The sequence below is a fragment of the Pristiophorus japonicus genome, chromosome 7 (genome assembly GCF_044704955.1).
Source record: "Pristiophorus japonicus isolate sPriJap1 chromosome 7, sPriJap1.hap1, whole genome shotgun sequence".
NCBI lineage: Eukaryota > Metazoa > Chordata > Chondrichthyes > Pristiophoridae > Pristiophorus > Pristiophorus japonicus.
In genome coordinates, this window is record NC_091983.1 from 58,884,359 (window position 1) to 58,900,054 (window position 15,696).

At 41.8% G+C, this 15,696-nt stretch overlaps 1 protein-coding gene across 1 annotated transcript in view; it reads left to right on the plus strand.

The window, feature by feature from the left end:
* asap2a (ArfGAP with SH3 domain, ankyrin repeat and PH domain 2a) overlaps positions 1-15,696 on the plus strand; it is a 235,284-nt gene that overhangs the window by 200,807 nt on the left and 18,781 nt on the right. Inside the window, exons 17-22 of the mRNA XM_070884966.1 lie at positions 5,809-5,998; positions 7,604-7,689; positions 8,219-8,334; positions 10,053-10,120; positions 10,220-10,327; positions 13,569-13,812. Of these exons, the coding sequence (XP_070741067.1) occupies positions 5,809-5,998; positions 7,604-7,689; positions 8,219-8,334; positions 10,053-10,120; positions 10,220-10,327; positions 13,569-13,812 (812 nt within the window). The remainder of the gene's footprint in view (positions 1-5,808; positions 5,999-7,603; positions 7,690-8,218; positions 8,335-10,052; positions 10,121-10,219; positions 10,328-13,568; positions 13,813-15,696) is intronic.

A 15,696-nucleotide genomic window follows, 5' to 3' on the forward strand; every position in this document is an offset into this window, starting at 1 on the left:
TTTTTCCTTTCATTCTTTTTCAAAAGAGTGCATTATTATTGATGCATAGTTGACTAATCCTACAAATAGTAAGTACGGAGTTTAAAATTCACTAGTCTAAATCATGTGAAAATAGTATCTGATTTTTTTTTAATCCTTTTGCAGTATTTGCAATTGTTAATTGCTCTGTGGGTATGTTTGTCACTTAAAGAAAGATAACTTGATTTTGGCGTGCAGACAGAAACTATAGGGTGAGTTGGGGATTAATTGGAAGTCGGGCTTTACCCCATGCTTTCCCTGCTAAAAATGAAGTTACTGTTGGTAATGTTGCTCCTGATTACAATAAGTAAGTACGGCAAAGGATGCCCAAGTATTTGTGTATATTGAACCGCTGGTAGTATTGAATTCAGAATCAAACTCGATGGGTATTTTATTAGTTCTCAGGTAGAATTGGGGATTTCAAGAAGGGTTAAAATAAAGGGCTAGAATTTTGGGTTTTAACGATTTTGCCTGTTTTCGGGCAATAATCGCGACTTTTTTTTACTGCTGGGTTACCATTACCGCCAGAGCTCGCAAAATTTAGCAAATGGTGAAGATCGTTAGCGATAGCGATAAATCTGGTGTTCCACAACTGAATTTGTGCACCGGAGCCGAAATTTGCGATTGGAAAAAAAAATCGGACCTTCTACAATTGCGCAAATTATTTTTGTTTTTTTTGCAATTTTTTTTTCTCCCCGTGTTTCTGGTCAGCTGTCAGGGAGCGCCTGTGCATGCACAGTACACCCAGGGCTGAATCAGCCATTTAAAAAATTTCATTCACGATGGAAAGAGATGGGAGCAGACAGAGAGCCAGAAAGTTCAGCAGTGAGGCAAACAAGGCCCTTGTCACTGATGTTGAAAGGAGATGGGCAGAATTAAACAGGAGGGGTAGAAGTAGACCCCTCCCAGTGGTTTTTCGTAGAATTTGGATCAGCATATCGAAGACGGTCTCCTGTATCGATGCCATTCGAAGGATCCACACACAGTGCCGCAAGAGGTTTAATGACCTTTGCAGGGTCGTTAGAGTAAGTAATATTTTTATTGATGCACTCCTTTATTACTTAAATTATAAATTTGACACACTATTTGGTCTCATGCTGTTGGTATAGGTAGGCTTAGTGTTGCACCTTATTTGCCATGAATGATCTTTACACATTATTAAGATTGCTTCCTAAGATCTTAAAAGATGTTTCTGCACTTTGATGTCTTCCTCATGAGCCACGTGCAACTTCCAGGCATTAAACAGAGGACTGTATTAAATGCACACAGCATGGTATAAGTGCTTTGATGGCTGTCTGTGTGTGCCATAAGAGCAGATGGGCTCTCTGGTAACCATTCCCATTGTCACTTTGTCTTGTCAGGGAGGGCAACTACCCGTCTGGATGCTGACACCCCCCATTCGATAGTGAGAGTAAGTCCTGCACACTCCCCGGGCTGGGTTGGGGCAATGTGATGTAGTTTCTGTGGACTAGGATTGGAGCAATGTGATGTAGTGTCTGTGGACTACATATAATGGAGTAGCGGCAGATCTTACTCATGTCTCTCTGCCCCCTCCCCTGCTGCTAACCACTTGTCTGTTTTATATTTCCAGATGAGGAATCGCATGTGCCAAATCCTTCAATGGAAACCTCCACCTCAGGCCGTCATGTGGTAGGGGAGGAGGAGGGACTTGAAGGAGAGGAGCGGACAGAGCAGCCTATCCCGGTGGGATGGGGGTGGAGGGGCCGATGCACTCGACACCTCTTTTCCCCCAGACAGCACCTCGTCCGAGGATGAAACATTATCGGGCTTTTATCCATCCAACGCCCTGAGTACTGGTGGCTTGCAGCAACGCACTCCCGGGGTTGAATCCTGCATGCCATCTCTCCGGAGGGTGAGTCGACAAAGCCAGCCTGCTAACAGACAGGCAGACGCACAACTGGACATGGTGGGACTGTCCAGGGAGAGCGTCCAGCTCACCCAATAGCTTCTAGAGGTATTGGGTAGGATTCCCGGAATCATCGCGACACTATCTGCGATCATGACGGAGGTTAGGTTTCAGATTGTCCGTGCGAGCCGCGAAACCTGCGAGGCTGTCGATGTCCACGATCAATTGATGGCCTCCATCTGTGACACTGCAGTCCCCGGCGTCTCCATTGTGTTGCCCCCCCCCGCCCCCCCCCAGCAATACAGCAGGACTCTGGCCACCGTGCTGCACAAACTCTTGGTGCCAATTTGGGTAGGGTCATGATGCGAGGAAAGCGGGGGAGGAGGGGTGGGAGGAGAGCCGGAGGTAAAAGGCGTTTGGTGTAGGGATTGTTTTGTTTGATAAAAGTTTACAAATTCTGTTCAAGTTCAAATTTTTTTTATATTTCAAAATTATGTTTAACAAGTTTACAATGTTTATTAAATTCTTTTGTTCACCTTAACCCCGTGTAGTGTCTCATTTGCAGAATAAGAGGGGGAATAGTCAACATGATGGGATAGAGTGGCCAGGCAACGGTCAAACATGCCGTTCACTCTTCAAGCAAAGCATTGAATTATGAGCTGCTGACGTAAGGCTTTTGCAGTGGCAGAAGCTGCACGAGGCCTCCCCTCTGGTGGAGGGGGTGGTGGTGGCATGGGTTCCTCGCCAGCCTCCTCGTCGTCTTCCTCCTCCTCCTCTCTCCTGAGGTGGTCCTGCAGTCCCCATTGGCAAATCCTGTCCCCTCATGATGGCTAAGTTGTGTGGCATGCAGCACACCACAATGAACTCGGAGACCTACTGAGGGGAGTATTGCAGGCAGCCTCCAGATTGGTCCAGGCATCGGAAGCGCTTGAGCACTCCAATTGTCTGTTCGACAATGTTGCGTGTGGCTATATGGCTCTCATTAAAAATATAAGAAATAGGAGCAGGAGTAGGCCACCTGGCCCCTCAAGCCTGCTCCACCATTTGATAAGATCATAGCTGATCTGATCATGGACTCAGCTCCACTTCCCTGCCCGCTCCCCATAACCCTTTATTCCCTTACCGATCAAAAATCTGTCTATTTCCGCCTTAAATATATTCAATGACACAGCCTCCACAGCTCTCTGGGGCAGAATATTCCATAGATTTACAACCTTCTGAGAGAAGAAATTCTTCCTCATCTCAGGTAGCCCCTTGTTCTGAGACTATGTCCCTTAGTTTTAGTTTCCCCTATGAGTGGAAATATCTTCTCTGCATCCACCTTGTCAAGCCCTCTCATTATCTTATATGTTTCGGTAAGATCACCTCTCATTCTTCTGAACTCCAATGAGTATAGACCCAACCTACTCAAACTATCTTCATAAGTAGGTTAGGCCTATACTCATTATAGCAATGCTCGGCTTCTGTCTGAGGGTTCAAGAGGCGGGGGTGGGGGCGGTGGTCATGAGCCAGTTGGCGAGGCCGTAACCTTTGTCCCGCAGCATCCAGCTCTGGTCTTGTGGTTGACGCTCAAAACAGGCATGAGACACTGCTCTCACGCAGGATGAAAGCATCATGGATGCTCCCTGGTTATTGGGCATTGACTGCCATGATGCGCTGAGTATGGTCGCAGATGATCTGTATGTTCATGGAGTGGAATCCCTTTCAGTTTCGGTAAACCTGGATTGAGTAAAGGTGCTCACAGGGCAATGTGCATACAGTCAATGGCACCCTGAACCTTGGGAAAGACAGCAATTTGTCCAAAACCGACAGCCCTCTCATTCTGTGCCTCCTTGGTCATTGGGAAGTTTATGAAATCCATCCTGCGTGCAGTAGTCACCTGACGAAAGCAGCAATGTGTAGCATACTGCGAGATGGAGCATGTGTTCCCTGCTGATGCCTGAAAGGAGCAAGAGGCATAGAAAGCAGGTGCCGCAGTCACCTTCACCTCAGCGGACAGTGCAGTCCTGTTGCTACTGGTAGGCTGTAGGTCTGCCTCTATGAGCTGGCATATCTCTGTGACCACCAATTTTCGGAAGCACAGTCTTCTAATGCACTGTGCCTCAGAGAGCTGCTGTTGCCTGTAAACTCGTGGGGAGTAAGGCCTCCTACCCATATGTCTGCGACCTCTTCGATTTCGCTCAAAATGCTCATCAATAAGCCACCTTTCAGCTCGACACTGTATAAATACAGCAGCCAGGAATAATGGCTGACATAGTATAACTCCCATTTTTTAAAATGTCCTTAAATATCCTTTAAAACAATCTATAAACTCACGTAAAACTTCATTGTGTAAAACGCAGCCTTCTCCAAATCTTTTTATGCACTGAACTTCTGCTCCGTTTTCAAGATGGTGCTGCTAGCACCGGTGCGCCCTGGGTTCGACTGATTTTTTTCTGGCAGGTTCCTGGGCGGAGGGTAAATCGGGCAATACTGCCGAATTTTCCGCGCGGGGTGATAGCGCAGCGTTGCACGACGATTGATGTCATCCAAATGGTGAAAACGTCGGGTGGGCACGAAGATTTAGCCCCGCTGCAGAACCACTGCCGAACTTTCCGCTTGGGCACAAAGTGTTGTGACTCGTTTAACGCCAAACAAAAGTCATTTTTGCACTTCGCCCAGGCGAAGAAACAGTCACAAACCTGTCGACAATCTAGCCCGTAATCTTAACCTTTTGAGTGTTGCAATTGAACAAGAAAAAAAAATTGATCGTCGAAAGTATTATAATTTTGTATTCTGAAAATTATGTCGTCAAGATTTTTTTTAATGATTTAGTACGGTTGTTTGAAAATGTTAAATATATTGTGCCTTGTGATTCTGGAGTTTATTCTGTAGACAATTGTGTTTCGTGTATTATCAACGAACTTTACATTACTTCCATGTGTTTTGCATTTTGATTAGCTTCCAAATGCTTTTTTCTGCTGATGAGAAAATTGGTAATTTTCACTTTTTTCTTGATTTCCTTTTTTGTTCTTGATTTATCCATTTATTTCTCTTTCCCAGTTTCTGTTTATCTTTCATTGGTGGAGATTACTCCCCATTGTAAGTAATGTGGCCTTGAGCCCCTTACTCCTTATCCTTTGGTTCTCAGCTGTTGGAATTTTTTCAATCCTATTATAGACTGACAATTAGTCATTAATCAGAGGCAAAACAGCAGCATGGTGCAAATAAATAGAGCCAGAACAGCAGGTTTCTTGAAAGTAACTGACTTCCAGTGATGGTGGTTGAGCTTATGAAGCAATACATCCACTAATTTAAAAAAGATTGTTTATGATGAAACTTACTTAGTATCACCCAATCTTTATTCCTAAACCAGTAACATTTTTTTTCCTAAAAGCTATTTGGAATAAATATGGTTAATCTCCTCTCCCTTGTGCTTGTGCGGAGTCCTTAATACAGCACTTTATTGTGTTTTGACTGCTCTGGCCTCTTGCGCATTTGCAATGTTCATCGCTCCACCATCGGCGGCTGTGCCTTCAGCTGCCCAGGCCTTAAACTTTGTAATTCCTTTCCTTAAAACCAACTCTTTGACCAAGCTTATTGGTCACCTGTACCAATATCTCTTTGCAGCTTGGTGTCAAATTTTGTGTCAGAACGCTCCTGTGAAGTATCTTGGAATATTTTTACTCCATTAAAGGCGCTATATAAATGCAAGTGGTTATTGTGATATGTTTGTTAATGGCCAAATAAGTTATTTAATTATTTTATTTATGGAGCACCTTTATTTCCACAAATAAAGGCGAGTTCAAACTCAAATGTTGGTCTGTGTGTGGGGTGGGGGGAATTTTGTTTGAAGCATTTATTCGGCTTGAATAAATAGTCTTTGTGTTTCTTGTCACTATTATTAAATGAGGTTTAGACATGGAAAAATTCTTCTTTTATAGGGTTGCACGAAAGGACTACATTACTGCTAAATACATAGAACGGAAATATTCAAGGAAAAAGTGTACTGACAATGCAGCCAAACTTAGCTGCCTATGTGATGCAATCAAGTCAAGAGACATCTTTGCCTTAATTCAGTTATATGCTGATGGTGTAGATCTCACTGACCCAATTCCTTTGGCTAATGGACATGTAAGATTTATTCTATGGCATTATTATTTGACAAAAAAAATTATGTTCAACTTTCTATAAAAATTAGAGGATATGCTTACTTGAATGAGTAATTTTGAAATGGTTGAGGAAAATTTAGAGAAGAATACTTATGGCCATAGGGGGAAGGAGGTCCTTGCTGGATCCAATGCTGAAAGGGAATCATGATCAGAAGTTTAAATCTGATGCATATGTTCCAGTCTGACTCACTTGAATAATTTGTTACTAACTGATCTGTAGTGCTCCTCTAAGGTAGCTTGGGGCTTCAGCAAGGCTGTGATGTTTAGCTGTTAAGGTGGAACTGTGTTTAACCTCACCTGAACCTCTAGGGCTACTGTTCAACTACTCACTATGGAGAAGTGCTATTAAAAAGACACACTCTGGGGTCAATTAGAGGCTGTTGCTGCGGGACATGTGTCCCTAGATTGGATGTTGCTCGTATATCCCATCTGGTTTGGAGATTGTTCTAACTAAAAAGGATAGAGGATTCCAAGTGGATAGGCCAAGTTATTAAGTTCAGCAAAAGCCAGCAGAAAATGACTGCTTTCTCTTTTTATTGTTTCTTTCTGAATAGTTGCTCTTTATGGCTATCAGAGCAAATTAGTTGTGTGACATACTTTGCAGGTGCTAGATGCAAGACTTATTACATGTATAAAATATGGCTTTTATTTTAATTCATTCTCACCTTGGTCTTTAGATACACATCACTATAATGCTCTACCATTTCATCTTGGATAAGAGAAAGAGGCATATTGTGATCTGCCCTATTTGAAACTCTTAGTGTATGTGTGTATGTAAGACTTTTCTTTCTACTCTGTCCTCTCAAATCTTGTACACCACATATCATTCCAAACCAACGGGAGACCTGGTTGGATTGGAAGACGGCTCCAAAGCCTCCAGAAAGGTTGCTTTATTGGCTGTTAGAACATAGATAAGGGCAGTATAGGGTGGTGTGCTGGTTATTTTTTTAACTGCTGTTCACTTGGTGTCATCCCATGACACTTGTTAATGAGTTCAGCATGTGGGAATTGCAAGCATAAACCATACCACTCTTTAGCTGATAGCAAATACAGACAGCACTTTTAAATTGTTTATTGTGAATTGGCAACTTTGGAAACTTTAAACTTAGCCAGTACTCAAAGGTATACTTTGTTACATTTAACTAGTCAGAATTTATGCTCATTTCCTAAACGAACATATGAACAGGAATGAGTTTACTGAAAATTGAACTACTTAATCATGTGGTTCTGTTCCAATATCGTTAAGCCACAGGTTAATGCATGTGCATGTAATAAAGCATTAAAAGGTAGTTAATTTTTGGTAGATCACAGCTGCCAAACTATTTATACTAACTATTTAAAATAGGTTCATGCTCTGAGTAAAATTAATGGTGATTTAAAAAAAATCTGTAATGGTGAGTCTGTATGCACAGTATAATGCGTTATTCTGCGTTCTTAGTTGATCACCAGTGACACAGAAGTTGGCAAAGTTAATCAGTGTTTCATAACTCTCCAAAAGCCGATTGGATTTTTCATGTATATTTAAAAACCTGTTGCAGATTATTTCCTTTGCTCTATGTACTTCTAGGAACAAGGAGAAACAGCACTACATCTTGCTGTAAGATTGGTGGACAGAACATCTCTTCATGTAGTTGACTTTTTAGTGCAGAACAGGTCAGCACTTTATTGTGAAATATTTTATTAAAAACTTTCTCTTTTACAAAATAGTAAGGACGATGACAAGATTATTTGATAGCATAGTCATTGGGTCTGGGGTCTGCAGAAAATTAGTGCTCCAACTTGCTTATCTGTCATTTTAATTCTGACTCAGCTGGGCTGTACAGGCAATCAACAGTCACAGTAGTCAGTCTTAATGACTTGTATCTTTGGCTAACTAACAGCTTAACAATGAGAATCTCTAAGAAATTGATGCCCACTTTCCAATTGGATGAGGACAGGGGTTGTGAACTGGAAGAGAGCTTAATGAAATGTTTATGCTATATAGTTTTTCAGGCTCTAAGCTAATTTTGTAAAATGGTATTCTTGCTGATATTGCAAACATTCTTTTAAATGTTTGTTTTACATTGTTAAAAGGAAAGTGCCACCAATGTAAACCAAATACTGCATGTAGTTATAAAGTGCTTGCATATCATCTTTTCAAATGTAATCCTGTATATGAATTTGTCAATGTTTGGTCCAACAGTGGGAATCTTGATAAACAGACTACTAAAGGCAGTACAGCATTGCATTACTGCTGTCTAAATGATAATGTGGAGTGTCTTAAGTTGCTTTTGAGGGGCAAGGCTTCCATTGAAATAGGTATGTTGCTTTAAAATCATGTTTCTTTTAATACTTGAGAATCTCTTCTGTGATAACCAAGGCATGCTTTAAAGTCCTTACATAAAAACAGTAAAATGTTGCAAATACATAACAGGCCATTCACCACCTAAAAAGAGAAAACAAATTGTTAATGTTTGGATAGACACCCTTTGTCAGAATTAGAAAAAGGAAGATGAGGCCTGTGAAATCAAGTGAGCAAAACAAAATAAAAACTTAAATACTTCTGCATATTAAATATGTCAAGTTGAACATAATTTGACCATGTACAGTATTGCATGCAAGTCAAAAGTTACTTGCAACAAAAATAATATTTTTGCACATAAGCTTCTTGATAGGATTGTTATGATTTGGTGATAGACACCCATGAAGTACCTTTCATTCGGGAGCCAATTTTAAAACAGAAGTCTAAATGTTTTCCACATTTGTAGCTGCATTCCTCCCCACAACACTCCTCAATAACACATGCATATTTGCCTCATAATTCATTCTGTTTGTTACTGGATTCACATGAGAAAATTACACCACAGGAATAGCCCTACTTAAGAGCTAACTGTATAAACTGAGTAGCTTTGTTCAATTCAACATCAGTTTGTGAAGTCATAAAGAGAGATCAAGTTCATGCAAACATCCAAATGTAATTCCTCTGTGGTTTCTGCAAATGCATCATGCTATAATTTCACCCTAACCAGTACACACAATGGGTCCAAATTTGGCCAGGAGTTGCTCCGTTTTTTTTGGAGCAACTTGATTTTTCTGGAGTATCTTAAAAGTCCCCATTTCTGCACATTTAATTTGCGCCAGAGTAAGTGAGTTAGTTAGGATTTTTTTTCAAAAGGGGGCGTTACCAGCAACCTTCGCCTGTTTTGGCCATTTAAGCCAATTTGGACAGCTAATAGTTGCTTCAAACTAATTTAGGCCAGTGTATGTGGCCACTTGTGGCCGCACAGAAAACGCTTGCGGAGAGTTAAGAAATCAGCGCAGGTCAGTACATTCTAAAGCACCAAGCACTAAACCAAGCACAAAAATAAGCATTCAGTAACAAATAAAAAATACAAGGAAGCTGAGAGGACCTGCACCTAGCACCAAAACTTACAAAGCACTAAACAAAGCATGTGCAGAGATCCCGGCACAGTTTTCAGCGCTGGGACCTGGCTCCACCCCCGAATCCAGTTGCCACGCTACGCCACCATCGAGGAGAGGCTGGGAGTGGCCAAACTCGGCCCAAAGATTTTTGGCACCCTTGAAGTTCTACAAAAGCGGCGCACCTCTGATGAGTGCGCCAGAAATCTGTACTGGCCAAATTTGGGCCCAATGAATCTGGGTAGAGAGCAAAGTGAAGTACAGCCGAACCATATTCAGTTTAGAAATCCTAATCTGAGATAAGTGCAGTGTTTCAATGTAATTATGGGTTTAGAGAACCCTGAATATGCAAGATTATTAAGACATGTTTGTGCAGTTCTCTTTAATTGAGTAAATTGAAGAGCTTAATTCAGATTTCAGTTCATCATATATCAGTGCTGCTGAGTTTTCAGCTTTATCATGTAGCATTTGCCAAATCTGAAACTAAAGTTTTTATTTTTAGAAAAAGTCTTGTAAACTTTGATAAGCAGCACCTTAAGTCTATAGCAGCTTATTTGAGAAAGTGCTTATATTTAACTAAAAAATATTGATTGTAAGAGATTGTGTTTTATTTTTAGCCAATGAAGCAGGGGAATCTCCACTTGATATAGCTAAACGGTTAAAGCACACACAGTGTGAAGAGGTGGTACGTCCTATATTTACATATTAAATATTCTAAAGTTATTGTAAGATCTCCACTTACATTTATGTTACTTTAAAAATAAATGGTGATTCTGTTGTGCAGCTTGTACAGTCGTTAGCAGGCAAGTTTAATGCTCATGTGCATGTAGAATATGAATGGAGATTGCATCATGAAGATCTGGATGAAAGTGATGATGATATTGAAGACAAGGTAGGAATATAATATTCAGTCTATATTCTGTTAGTATAATTTCTCAGCATTGTCTTTCTAATGTTGCATTTTTTCAAACATGCTTCCCATCTTAGAAAATGGTAATAAATCAAATCATCTAATGTTTTGACTATTGAATCCTAACTTTCATGTCCAATTCAGTTTACTGATTTCCCCACTGCATTTTGCTCTGGTGTCTGCTGGCCTTAACAAGTGAGCTGCTACTTGCCAAAGTTCAGACCTTGAATGTATTAATCCAGTTTTTCTAAAATCATGCCTATAATATCACTTGAGATGTGTGTCCTGAATTTAAGACTATCCTATTCTGCCTCGTCAATATTATTCACAGTTAATCTTTCTTCCTCCTTGGAAATTTGAACCTAGTCTTGCCTGTTATTCCTTTGAAACTTTTGCATCTCTTAAGTTATGTAAAATGCTGTTAGTGCAATTTTGCACTAATACATGTTGACCAGTATGATTTCTGCATGACCATTCCACTGGTGGTTTTGTTGCCTATTCACGCATCTCTAGAATTCTGCTCCGCAACTCTTCAGTGAATCATTTGTCATAGAATGGTTGCAGCACAGAAGGAGGCCATTCGGCCTGTCGAGCCCGTGCCAGCTCTGCAAGAGCACTACAGCTAATCCCATTTCCCCGCTGTGTTTAAAAAAAAAAAGTTTTTCCTCATGTCGCCTTTGGTTCTTCTGCCAATCACCTTAAATCTGTGTCCTCTGGTTCTGGCCCCCTCCACAATGGGTACTCTGTCTAGACCTCTCATGATTTTGAACACCTCTATCAAATCTTCCATCAACTTTCTCTGCTCTAAGGAGAACGACCCCAGCTTCTCCAGCCTATCCACGTAACTGAAGTCCCTCATCCCCGGGACCATTTTTGTAAATCTTTTCTGCATCCTCTCATCTTTCACATCCTTCCTAAAGTGCGGTACCCAGAATTGGACACACTATTCCAGTTGAGGCCGGTCCAGTGCTTTATAAACGTTCATCATAACTTCCTTGTTTTTGTACTCTATGCCTCTGTTTATGAATCCCAGAATCCCGTAAGCTTTTTTAACCACTTTCTCAACCTGCCCTGCCACCTTCAACGATTTGTGCACATATACCCCCCCCCCCCCCCCCCAGGGGTCTCTCTGTTCATGCACCCCCTTTAGAATTGTACCCTTTAGTTTTTATTGCCTCTTCTCATTCTTCCTACCAAAATGTCTCACTTTGCACTTTTCTGTGTTAAATTTCATTTGCCACGTGTCTACCCATTCCACCAGCCTGTCTATGTCCTCTTAAAGTCCATCACTATCCTCTTCACTGTTCATTATACACAAGTTTTGTCATCTGCAAATTTTTAAATTGTGTTCTGTGCACCCAAATCCAAGTTATTGATATACATCAAGAAAAGCAGTGGTTCTTGTACCAATCCCTGGGGAACCCTACTGTATACCTTCCTCCAGTTTGAAAAACAACCGTTCACCACTACTGTCTGTTTCCTGTCACTAAGCCAATTTTGTATCCATGCTGCCACTGTCCCTTTTATTCCATGGGCATCAACTTTGCTGGAAAGCCTATTATGTGGCACTTTTATCAAACGCCTTTTGGAAGCCCATGTACACCGCATTGCCCTCATCAACCCTCACTGTTACCTCATCAAAAAACTCAAAACAAGTTAGTTAAACACGATTTTCCTTTAACAAATCTGTGCTGGCTTTCCTTAATTAATCCACACTTGTCCAAGTGACTGTTAACTTTGTCCCTGATTATCATTTCGAAAAGCTTCCTCACTACCAAGGTTAAACTGACTGGCCTGGGTTTATCCTTACACTCTTTTTTGAGCAAGGGTGTAACTTTGCAATTCTCCAGTCCTGTGGCATCATCCCCTGTATCTAAGGAGGATTGGAAGATTATGGCCAGTACCTGTGCAATTTTCATTTTTACTTCCCTTAGCATGCTAGGATGCATCCCATCTGCTCCTGGTGACTTATCTATTTTAAATATAGCAAGCCTTTCTAGGACTTCCTGTTTATCAATTTTTATCCCATCCAATATCTCAACTACCTCCTTTTTCACTATGACTTTGGCAGCATTTTCTTCCTTGGTAAAGACAGAGGCAAAGTGCTCATTTAGTCATAAATATTTGCTGCTATCTTGTTTGGCTGAAATTGCTCTCTGCTGTAGTTGATAACTCATCCACTGAGTTTTTGTCAGCTCTGTCCTCTCTCTGATTGTTCTTTGACTTATCTACTTTAGCCCAAAGCTATCCACTCAGCAAATGCTACTACCTCTTACCTCTGGTTCTATCTTTAATGTCTAAGTTGCTATATAAATGCCAGTTCTTTTCCATTTCTTTTCCTCCCCTCTACCCTTGTTTTCTCTTTCTCTCCTTTTGTTCTCTTCTTTATCTCCTTTTTCTCTGTCCCTCATGTTTCTCCATTTCATTTTCTTTTCCTCATTACAATGTTTTTTGCATTGCTCTATTTTATCTATTACTGTTGATGAAGGAAACCATTGGTAAGGTAGCATAGTTTCAGAATAAGGAGTTGCCTATTTAAGATGGAGATGAGGAGGAGCTTCTTCTGAGGGTCGTGAATCTTTGGAATTCTCTACCCCAGAGAACTGTGGAAGCTGAGTCATTGAATATATTCAAGGCTGTGATAGATAGATTCCTGGCCTATCGGAGTCAAGGGTTATGGGAACAGGCAGAAAAGTGGAGTTGAGGCCAAGATCAGATCAGCCATAATCTTATTGAATAGCGGAGCAGGCTTGAGGGGCCATATGGCCTACTGCTGTTCCTATTTCTTATGTTTCTTATGTAGCATGGTACTCTCTCTAGAGAAGGACCCCTTTACTTTAGATGTCCTGACACTATCCAGGATTATACTGCTGAAGCAATTTTGGTGCTGGTCTCCTCTGAGTACCCTTCAGACTATGATCCCTCCAAGATAGTCATTTCAAAGTGTATAAAGTGTATAAAGTCTCACAAACCATAACTCAAGAAAATATCTTAAAAAGAGTCTAGCTTTATACTACCATATCCCCCTACTGTGGAAGACTGTACTTAATGTTTTTGTCCTTTTGTGGTTTGTCTTACTCAAAGTGCCAAACATACCAATGTAGTACTGCAGAATAAAATAGAGTATGTTGCATGGTTGGTGTCAGTGATACTGTGTAAATGAATGTGTCTAATGAAAGTTTTTAAACCCCATTGCAATTTTAACAAAACCTATCCTTTTCAGCAATCCAGTCCCAATAGACCTATCAGTTTCTATCAATTATCATATCAGTCGGGAGCAAACCAGCTTCAGCCTCTGACTCCTCTTGCAGTCCTGACAAGAGATTCAGTCAACTCCATGAAAGATAAACAGCGACCATTCATTCCAAGTATGCTGAATAATGAGACATATGGAACTGTACTGAGCTCCAGTCCCCCTCCTTCTGTAATTGATGCACCTCCACTTCCACCAAGGAACACGAGTAAAGGTGAGCCATATACATCTGATGTGTATTGATGTGTATCGTTACTTAAGTTCAAATTGTAAGATTTCCACTTTGTTTTTCTGGTCTAGATTTTTCTCTATAAAGAGCTCTGGAAACTTGGCTGAATTTTAATATGGAGGAGCGGGTGGGGGGTGTGAGAGCAGGTGAAATTGACAGCACGTCAGGAAGCCGGCTCCAACCCACCGACTTCCAGATTTCCCTCGCGCGTGTTAGGCTGTGTGTGCGCAACCCCCTTGGGAGAGACAAGTTGCCAATTAATATATGCTAATTGCTCAATTAGAGTGATATTGCCACAGATTTATCAGTTTAACTTGATCCACTGGATTCCCGGGCTTCCTGAAACTCGTCAATGAAAGCAAGGTAAGAACACTGGCAATTGAGGGGTTCAATCAATTTCTGGGAAATATGGGACTGCATACTCATTACTCAGAGCTACTTTCTTACCTGCTAGTGGGAAAGAGTGTTCACAGTACTTTTGCTGAGAGTTGACTTTCTACAATTTGGAGGTACCTGTATTTTTTTTGGAGGTTTGATCTATCGCATCATGATGGATGCCGCATATGTTGCCTTAGATTGGACCTCAGATGAGGACCAAGATGATTAACAGCAGCAACCAGCTGGCTGCAGACCTGTAGCTGCACAGGAGAGAGAGGAGCAGCAGAGAGCTGCAACTCGCAGGAGGCTATAGCCACTACACATGGTCTACAGACAGTGGGTTAGCTTCCTTGACATATCTGATCATCAGTATCTCAGGAGGCTCAGAATGTCTCATTAAGTAGTGGCAGACATCTGGAGCCTCCTAGAAGTCGTCCTGCTGCCAGCTGGATCTAGTCACCATGCTTTACCAGTGGCTGTCGAGGCCACCAACACCCGCAACTGTTTTGCCTCTGGATCCTTCCAGGGCTCTATGGGAGATCCCAAATCAGCGACCCACAAATGCACAAGACAGGTGACTGATGGCTTATTTGCCAGGGCCACCAATTATGTCAATTTTGCATGCAATGATGACAATCGGAATGAGCGGGCGCTTGGCTTTGTGGCTCTAGCTGACCTCCCACAGGTGCAGGGTGTCATCGACTGCACACACCTGGCAATCACTACAAGGACTTCCACTCCATCAATGTGCTGCTGGTGTGCAACCATAAAAATATCTTTATGCATGAGTGCACAAAATTCCTGGCAGCTGCCTTGATGCTTTCGTCATTGCGACAGTCCAACCTCCTTGATGTCCTCGCACCTGGAAGCAGAGTTATCAAGTTATCAGGTGGCTGCTAGCAGACAAGGGATGTCCACTTAATACACGGCTGATGACACCTCAGCAACCTGAGGAATGACACCCAAGAATGCTACAATCAGTGCTATAGCACCACCGGATGTGTCATCGAACAAGCTATTGGCATGCTGAAGATGCGTTTCAGGTGCCTGGATAGCTATGCACTAGCCAGAGTCTTCAGAATGGTCGTTGTGTGCTGCGTTGTGCACAACATTGCGCAGCAGCGAGTTCTGGACCTGCAGGAGGAACAAGGTGCCGATCCTCTTCGGAGGGTTCCGAGGAGTAGAAAAGTGATGATAGTAATGTATCACCAGCTGTGTGCATTGCTCCAAGGGCTGTCCTAATTATTGCATGGTTTACTAGAGTTCCACCAGTGCACCAATCTCTCAACCATATGCAACCACCTCCTCCCCTAAATGCCACTAACACAAAGCAGTCCTGCAAACAACCAACCATCCCTTTCACATCCCCCCCCCCCCCCAATTGGTTGCTGTTAATTCATTTCTTCTCATTCATCAAACAACTTAAAAGTCCACTAGCCAGCCAGCAACCAAGAATGGGAGAGACGGGAAAATGGTGCAAAGAATAATAAT